This window comes from Poecilia reticulata, linkage group LG1, assembly GCF_000633615.1.
Source record: "Poecilia reticulata strain Guanapo linkage group LG1, Guppy_female_1.0+MT, whole genome shotgun sequence".
Lineage (NCBI taxonomy): Eukaryota > Metazoa > Chordata > Actinopteri > Cyprinodontiformes > Poeciliidae > Poecilia > Poecilia reticulata.
In genome coordinates, this window is record NC_024331.1 from 624697 (window position 1) to 634292 (window position 9596).

At 39.4% G+C, this 9596-nt stretch overlaps 1 protein-coding gene across 2 annotated transcripts in view; it reads left to right on the top strand.

Annotated features, from left to right (window-relative positions):
* The window catches only part of LOC103462363 (protein sidekick-1), a 620157-nt gene that overhangs the window by 563901 nt on the left and 46660 nt on the right, over nucleotides 1–9596 (top strand). For both annotated transcript variants that reach the window (XM_017305208.1, XM_017305213.1), the window contains 3 exons: nucleotides 2000–2186; nucleotides 4106–4204; nucleotides 8043–8237. In XM_017305208.1, the coding sequence (XP_017160697.1) occupies nucleotides 2000–2186; nucleotides 4106–4204; nucleotides 8043–8237 (481 nt within the window). The remainder of the gene's footprint in view (nucleotides 1–1999; nucleotides 2187–4105; nucleotides 4205–8042; nucleotides 8238–9596) is intronic.

Below are 9596 nucleotides of genomic sequence, written 5' to 3' on the forward strand. Positions count from 1 at the left end.
TATATATATATGATGATCTTCTTTGGACATTTTATGAGTTTTAAAATAGTGCCCATTTATTCTTAATGTTAAATATTGATTACGGTTAGTGTTTTAGAACCTAAATGGGAACCTTTAATTATTCAGTGACTACATGTTTGCAGCTTTGAATGTGAAAAGAGTCTCAGTCATGAGATAGTTTTAGATCAAAATAGGGACTTTGTTGACATTTTTGGTCTCTCAACCTTAAGAATGTGGTTTGGGAAACCTTTTATAAACTGTTTTTTTGTTTTTACTATGGCCTTCCTAGTCTGTTATCAGATTTTATAATCTGAAATATTTAACTTTTCAAAAAAGCCAAAGCTCGAGAAACCATTAAAGGGGCAAACACTTTTTCTCAGCACTGTAAATGAGTCCATTGTTCATGCATTTTATTCTTTCTGATAAAATCCAGGTCATCGTCAAACATGCCCAAAGCACATCACACCTCATATCTGTGTTCCTTTCTGTGGATCACACTTAGCTGCATGTCTACCATGTTAATAGATGGGAAGTGGTTGCCAGCAGCAGCTCTTTTAACACCTTCCATCCCCTGCTAAATGTTGAATAGCCATTCCTGATGCCCTGCTGTGCCTGACTTGTATCTTATTTTCATTATTACATCTTTAATTTGGTTTTAAGAGAAATTTTCTTGTGCAAGTTTGTGAGTTGTAAAGCGGGGAGAGGACGACCTAGAAAGAGCAGCTTCTGACAGATTTTCATTCTAGTGTAATAATAATTATTGCGCCACAAATTATTATCTGAAAGATTCATGCTATTATTTATTTCACACAGTTCTGGTCTCAAGAACAAAGCCGAGATAACTTTATACTATGTGCACAATTATTACACAAGTTGTAGTTTTGAGGATTAATTTTATTGTTGAACAACTATGTTGCTCTCGGTCAAATAACCTCTCAAACTTGAATATTTAGTGAAGTAAAAGTGAGATTTTGGCTTTTTAGGACAATATCTGTCTGTACAAAGATTGGGCAGTGTGCAGAATTATTATGCAACTGGATTAAAACTGAACATTTTCCCATCTTTCTATTAAAGTGAGAATAATAAACATAGAACTCAAAGTTGACCAACATTTCTGACATTTAAATATAAATCAATGACCAACATAGCCACCCTTCTTTTCACTAAAATTTATAAATCTTCCATTCTGTCAGTTTGTTGATCTGTTGACGATCAACTTTTTGTGCAGCAACAACCACCGCCTGTTCAGAGATGTGCTGTTTTCCTTCACTGTAAATCTCACATTTAAGAAGGGCCCAGACGTTCTAAATGGGGTTTAGGTCTGGTAAGGGCCACTTCATTATTCTTTCATTTTTAAGGCCTTTACTGGCTGACATATAGTGGAGTACTTTGATGCATGCGATGGAGCATTGCAGATTTTTTTCTGAACCACTGCTTGAAGATAGTGTCTTCTAAAAATGTGCAGTAGGTTTGGGTGTTGATTTTGAGTCCATCTTTAACCCAAAAAGGTCCAACTAGCTCATCTTTAATAATACCAGCCGATACCAGTGGGCTCATCATCCATCCGGTTTATCAAGAGTCACTCTCATCTCACCAGTCCATAAAACCTTTGAAAAATCCGTCTTCAGATCTCATTTTTCACCCATGTTGCCTGTGGAAAAGAAGCTGCCTTGATGTTGATCTCCGTAGGCCCCACCCTCCTTCATTAAACAAATATACAGCAGCTGATATGTTTATATTCAATAAACATTCAAGTCTATAGAGCTCGGAGTTGGAAAATATGCATAAAAATGTCATATAACTAAAACTTGCCCAATAATTGTGTGCACAGTGTATGGCTTGGTCTTGCTATATCTATGTATCTACTATCCATGTGTTATTTTTGGTATCAAAGTGTATAAGACATCCCTAATCAGTTAAGATTGCTGGCAGTTTAGTATACAGCCAACTTTATGTTTTTCTTTTATTAATGAATGTTTTTTCCTCTGATTTTGCACAGGTGTTGTATCATGAGAAAGACTCAGACACTCCCCCTAGTGTTCAGGTGGTACAAGGAGACGGAAATCTAACACTGCTTCTGGGTTCCCTCCAAAAATATAAAATGTATGCACTGCAAGTGCTGGCGTTCACACAGGTTGGAGATGGCCCTCCCAGCAGCCCTGTCCTCCTCAGAACTAAAGAAGATGGTAGGAATTACAGGCCTGTGGCCAGAAGTTTCTTCACACCTCTTCCTGTCTTTTTTTTCTCCTTTGCACCTCAGCTGTCATCAGATATATGTGGATACTTTCTCCTAATAACATGTAGCTGCCAATGTAGAGACCTGATAACCATTACAGGCACTTTCACGATACACACAAACACACACATGTTCACACAGTCTAACACAACATACACCCTCACACACACCAGCAATCATCCTCTGTCAAGCAGAGTCACGTTTGAAAAGTTTTTCTCATTTCAGGATAAAACAAAATGGCAAAGTCAATTCCCAGCAATGTATAATGAACTTCCATTCTGTCTGACACACACACACACACGCACACACACGCACACACACACACACACACACACACACACACACACACACACACACACACACACACGCAAACACGCTCAGACACATAAACCAACTGCAGGCTTATGAATGTGTGCACACTCGAGCTGAAATGTATTTGCTGAGGTGGAACATGTACTTTTATCAGCAGCAGTGTCAAAGTGGGCACAAAGTTAAAGGGAAATTACTTTTTCTTATTTTGCCCTATATAGTTTCCCACTTAGCATACAGTGCAGCTGAGAGTTGTGCATATATTCATCATGGGATTTGCAACAACACATTTAAATTTATTCAGGAAGAATGATCATTTAACTTAGGGGTGTCCAAACTTTTGTCACGTGGGCCAAAGTTGTCAATTCAAAAAAACTTCTGGGCCAAATAAACAAGAAAGAAAACTAAAATGAAACAAATAAAGTAGTCAATTTATTTATTTTTTTGTAGTTTTTGTAGAAAAGGAAGGTTATTCATTGTAGATCATAAACATGAAAAAGATTTTCAGGGTTTGCTATATTAAAAGAAAGGCATCTTGTATTCAAATTGTTTGGGGCCCAATATAACAAATATATTCTCAGTAATAAGAACAGAATTTAAGGTCACTTTCTTTTAAAATGCTTGTTATATTTAGCCAAATTCAGAAAATTAAGTAAAAGCTGATTCTTGTGCAGCAAAGTCAGTAAAAACCTCTGGATAAACCGGGTTCTTATCATAAAAGCATGTTTATAAAACAGCACTTTGTTATACCTAACTTTTTCCATTAAGATAAAATGATGCTGATAATAATTTCACTGAGATTTAAAAATAAAAAGTAAATTTGGATGGGCCAAATTTGTGTTATTCTCAAACTTCTATTGTGGGACCAACAAACTCAGTCCAAGGGCTACACTTTGGACACCCCTGATTTAACTAAAATCTTTAACGAGTCTTAAAAACTGGAACTGGAGGATCAATGAGTTTATAATCCACACTGGATCAAAATGACACATACAAACTCTGTCAGACTGCCCCAGGGCAACTGTGGCTACCCTGGGGCAGTAGCTTGCCATCAGTGTGTGAGTGAATGGGTGAATGACTGTAGTATGAAGAGCCTGGGATCCTCTGGACGTGATAAAGCGCTGTACAAGTACAAAGCCATTTACCACTTTCCATATATACATACTTCTCCACTAACACTTTAGAAAATGTCCTTTAACAAGTTGTAGGAAATCCCAGTTCTTCCTGTTTCCATGAGCAAGGTCTTGTAAGACCTCCAACTGGATAGGTAACCACTCTTTCGTTCACAATCGGCAGAGTTTATTTAAACTGGTTGTTTTCTCGCCATTGACCTGGCTCTTAAGCTTTGTGTACAAGTTTAGCTGAGATTGAGGTTGTTGTAGAATCTTAATGCCAGTCTGCTTACCACAATGCTTGATAGTTGGGTTGACATTGGGGCTTTGGAGTTAGATGCCTTCAGTATATTTTTGTTACACGACTCATTTACCTTGTAGTTATTCATGCTTTGTATTAATACACATTTATTCTGCTGCCAAAACCCTTTCCTGTTTTTGTTTCCAGTCCCAGGTCCCCCAGTCCGTATGATGTTTCCAGAGGTTCGACTGACATCGGTTCGGGTGGTCTGGCAGCCTCCTGAATTTCCCAATGGCATCATTTTAGGTAAATAAATTTAAAAAAAAAACATTTCCAAAGATGCTCACAAAATAACACAGAATCACATATCACTGTGGTCCTTTAAACCAGGGGTTCCCAAGTCCAGACCCTGAGATCTACCATCCACCACCCCTGACGTTGTTGCTGTTGTGCAGCAACAACATCAGGTGCAGGGTAATAGTGATTTGGTGCAATTGACATTCTGATCCTCCACTTGTGATAGCACTCATGCCACCCTCCACAGGATGCCGCCCTGGGCAGTTGTCTATGTCGCACATATCAGAAACCGTCACTGGTCCAGACCCTCTGAATAGAGCAAGGCGTAGAACAGAGGCCTGGTTTTTATCGGGTTGAGGTATATTAGAAAATAAATGCATCCAAAATTTGCAGGACGGTAGATCTGGAGGACTGGCACCCCTACTTCATGGGAAGTGGGCAAGTAAAAGTCATAAGATAACAAAGAGCTTGTTCAGTCTTCATCTTTCAGTTTACTCCACTAGTGAAGTTTGTGGGTATATGCATGCTATAGTGTTCTGGTTTTTCAATCATGAAACCAGTATGTGTGAAAAGGGTTATTTGAGTTCCTTTTCCAAAGTAGATGATGTATAGAATCACATATGACTGTTTTAGTATAAGTACATTTCACCGGATTTGTTGAGCTGTAGAGTTAGTGACACTAAAAAGAAGGGAAAAGAAAGGCAGGAAAGAGAAGTATAGAGATTAAAGGGGACGATGGTATGAGTGTGTATGCTGAGCAGGAAATGGAGGTATTTGTCCTCTCAGCAGGGAAGGGAGTTTAGCAGGACAGTTTGAGTGATGTGTGACTGCATTCTGTTGGAGGGGAGGACATTTAGTATGACACCTCCCTGTGACAGTGGGATGAGTGGGAGGGCAAATCCCTCTTTCTCCATCACACCGACAAACACAAATACACAATCCTGCTGTGTTCTTGTTGAGTGCATTGTGTGTGTGCCAATGCAGATAGAAACAACTGTTGTGCACTGGTTTCCTTCGTGTTTGTTTGACCGCCTCATTTCTCTGTGGGTTCTCAGGGAATGCTTAAAGCAGAAGGCAGATAAAAGACAAACAATGAAAAGAAAAGTTGTGGAGTCTGATTTGGAAAAATGCAGAACAGCATCTATGTTCCCTGAGAATCTCTGTGGGAATGTTATACACAGAGTTTCAAATGGATATATAATTTTTTAAAATACATTTTTACCCTTTCTATTCTAATTCAATACTACCCAGCAGATGATTGAGGCAGCATCATGCTGTGGGGTGTTTTGTACTCATTTTAAGTGGCATTTCAGAATGAAGTGTGAAAAACATCAACTCAAAAGTGATCATCATTCCTTACACCAAATAATTAGGCCTGTAATGCATATGATGCATATTAGATGTTTGAAAAGAGCTGCAAGTTCTTTTTAAACAAGAGGAATAATATAAGACCCAATCACTTTATGCAACCAGGATTTGGCCTCATCTACCTCCAAGGCTTCAATATCCTAAAAATATTTTGCCCAGAACAAAACCGTGCCCTGACCTAGATGATTAGATTTGAATTTTGATCTGGCTGCTATTCTATAGTCCTCTGCATCCAGAACTCACATTAACATACAATCAGACTATCTGATGAGATTATCACTCACTCAACCAGATTAGGTGCCTCTGAGCAGAGTATTATCTTGACAGCCGCACTGTGACCTAATCACATCAGTCTATTTGTGTGTTTCTGCACAGTGTGCAGGGGGACTGTGTGTCGGAAGGCTGTATTTGCTACACATTACAATCCCAGTAATATAGGTCTTTGTGAGCGGCTGATGGCCTGTGGAAAGCTTGGATGGGGATCACTGGTTAGTGTGTGGGTGCTTGTGATGTGGGGTGTGTTAGCATTATTACATGACTTACTGCACTGGAGACTGAGAAACACACACATGCGGTGTACACCATGGGTCACTGCCAAGGATACAGACAGGAGGCTGTATGTTTATATAATGCCACTGGAAGCAAGTGTGTGTTTGTGCTTGTTTTTGTGTTTGTGCGTGTGCGTGTGTGAAATTGCATGAAGCTGTGGCCCTGGAGTGGAGTTCAGTATCAAAAGCATGACTTTTGTGTCTTCAGTGGGAACAGGCTACATGTGTCAAAGAATTTCAGACTGAGAAAATAAAGCAGCACACAGGTTTATTGGCACCCCTGATAAATACGTCCTGCAAAAATGCTCCCAGCCCGAGAACTTCTGTTCCATTTTTTGTCACCTTACATCCACTCACTTCAGTGTTAGGATTTTAAATTGCACACCAACACAAAATAATGTGTAACTGTGAAGATAAGGGAACAGATTGATTACATATATACACTGCTCAAAAAATGAAGGGGACACCTAAACAGAACAATGTAACTCCCAGTCAGTCACACCTTTGTGGAATTAATGTCACCAATTAGGTAGTAACACTTATTCACCTGCTGCTGTGCAAATGGAACACACAACAAGTGGAAATGAGAGACAATTAGCAAGACAGTCCCTACAAAGAGTGACTGCAGGTGGTGACCTCAGATCATTTCTCTGTTCTTGTCCTTTCTGGTTGAAATTTTACTCACTGTTTCATTTTATCAGTGTTGTCATGCATTAAAGTATTTATCATGCATTAAAGTATTGTGTGGCATTTTTTACAGCCCACTGAAATTGCTTAAGAAGTGCAGCTAATCCTAGACCGAACATCAATGCGAGTGGTGGCAAGGATATTTGGTGGTCTAATCCAGAGAATGGATTAGACCACGAATTTCTCCCTGTGCTCTGAACAGATGACAACAGGTTCACACTGAGGACATGTGACAGACGTGACGGAGTCTTGAGACACTGTGGAGAGCGTTACGCTGCCTACAACATCCTCCAGCATGGTGATGGGTCAGTCATGATGTGGGGAGGCACTTCTTTAAATGGCCACACAACCCTCCCTGTGTTAGTCATAGGTGTCCTAACTGCCATAAGGTACTGGGATGAAATCCTCAGACCCACTGTGAGACCATATGCTGGTGTAGTGGGGCCTGAGTTCCTTCTGACAATATTAGGCATCATGTGACTGAAGTGTGTCAGCACTTCCTGCATGATGAGGGCACTGATTTTATGGACTGGCCTGCCTGTTCCCCTGACCTGAGTCCAATTGAGCACATCTGGAACATCATGTTTTGGTCAATTCACCAACGTCACATCACAGCACAGACTGTTCAGGAGCTAACTGATGCTCTAATCCAGGTCTGGCAAAAGATCCCTCAGGAGAACATTCGCCGTCTCATCAGCAGCACGCCCAGGAGTTGTTGGGAGGAGACTAGTTCCGGAGGTCACACACACTACTGAGCCTCATTTAGAAATGTCTTAAGGAACATTCACTGAACCAGCCTGATATGTTATTTTCCACTTTCATATTGGGTGAATCCAAATCCAGCTCTCCATGGTGTAATAATTTTTATTTACATTGATATTTTTTGTGTTATTTCCTTCTCAGTCAATTCCACTGTGTTAATAATAAAGTTTTTAATTGATAATATTTAGGTAATTAAGATCTAGAATGTGTTATTTTAGTTTTCCCTTAATTTTTGTGAGTTTTTAAAATGCTTACAGCAGCAGTTATAGTGGCATCTTCTAGTCACCAAATCTCTATAAAAACTATTGATTTTAAGTCTTTTTTGAACATTTTTACCCGTGAATTGAAAAATTATTTGGAAAAAAACATGATAGCAGTGCTGTCATAATTTCATATTTAGACGATTTTAGTTCTTGTGGGTGCAAACACAGAATTCAACACCAAATAATTATTTTTTTCTCTTTTCCTCCACTTTTCACTAGGCTACCAAATATCGTACTGCCTTTACAGCAGGGACCCTCTGCGGTGGACCACTGTGGAAGTGGGCTCCAATGCTCGCCAGTTTACTGTCACAGGCCTCTCCTCTGAACACACCTACGTGTTTTGCCTCACAGCTCGCACTGCCGTGGGCTGGGGCAAGCGGCAGGAGGCCCTGGTAGTTACCACTGAACGCAGAGGTAAAGAACACACACTCTGAAGCAGTATCCGTATCAGCACAATGGTTCATTTATTGAAGTTATTTGACTATTTTCTGAATTATGAATCAAACTTTCTGAGGTATCAGAGCAAGTGAAACCAACAGTATCAGTAATAAAATCTGACCTGCCTCCCTGACAAAAGATCACCTCCTACAAATGATTAATTCAAGATTTGAATCCTGGAGAGACAAAAAGAATCTTCTAACAAGTTTCAAAGTTGAAGTTGTATTTATAAGGAAGGTGAGCAAGAGACAGAGGGGCAACAAATGTGAACTTTACCACATGAAAGAGGGAATATCACTCTACAGCTGAGCTTGGTCCAAAGGTACTTTTTAATGATAGCACCATTCTAGATACTTTGTCTGTACATGCCAGGTTCAGAGCCCAGCACACACAGTCTCACTGATGGAGCTCTGAACTGAAACAGGATTATAATGAATGCTATTAGGTGTGTCTGGGCTTTTATTTCTGCACTGAGTCAAAATATCTGCTGTGAGAAATAAAACAAAGCCACAGGGACATTTCTGCTGCTATGTTTGCAGTGAACAGTATGTGGTTGATGGTTTGCTGATGTTGTTGCTTGTAGTTTTTGCAAGATTTGAAAGAAAACAACTTTTAGTTTTCTGTGAAGATACAAAAGTGTGTTCTGTGTGTGTGCACATTCGTGTGTGTATGTGCATGGATGCGTGTGTGTTCACTAAGGTAAGGCACAATTAGAACATCTCCATAAAATGCAATTTAATATGATAAATAGCAGTGATTGAAGTCATGTAAAAAGATCCAATTAAAAAAATCAGCGTGCTTATTTTGTTTTGATGAAACAAAAAAGCTTTTACTGATAACTATTAATGTTTCTGCAGTTTTATTGTCCAGATATGTCATGTAGAATTTGTAACAAGTTTGCAACACAGTTATATTGAAGAATTGCAACAATACATCTATGAGTGACTGAGCAAATGGAGAAACAGCAACCTGTTTTTGAAAGTGGGGTTGAAAATATTTTTACTCCTCCACTTTTTGACAAAAATCTAATCACAGACTGAAGTAAGATAAATCTCTAAATGATATTTTATTTTTGTGTGTTTTGTGTGAATGCCTGAAAAATGTGTACATTTTGCATCATTCTGCTACTACATTTAAATGTCTTTAATTGTGCTCCCACCTGAAGTTCCAGACTGAAGTTTGCCAGTCATCAAATTAGATTAGCGGTTCTCAATGTGGGCAGTACCGCCCCCCGGGGAGCCTTCAGAGGGCTGCATGCGGGGGGATGGCGGAAATTTACAAGCGGCACTGGGATTCCTTTTGGGGGGTGTTTGGTCGAAGGTATATATATATATA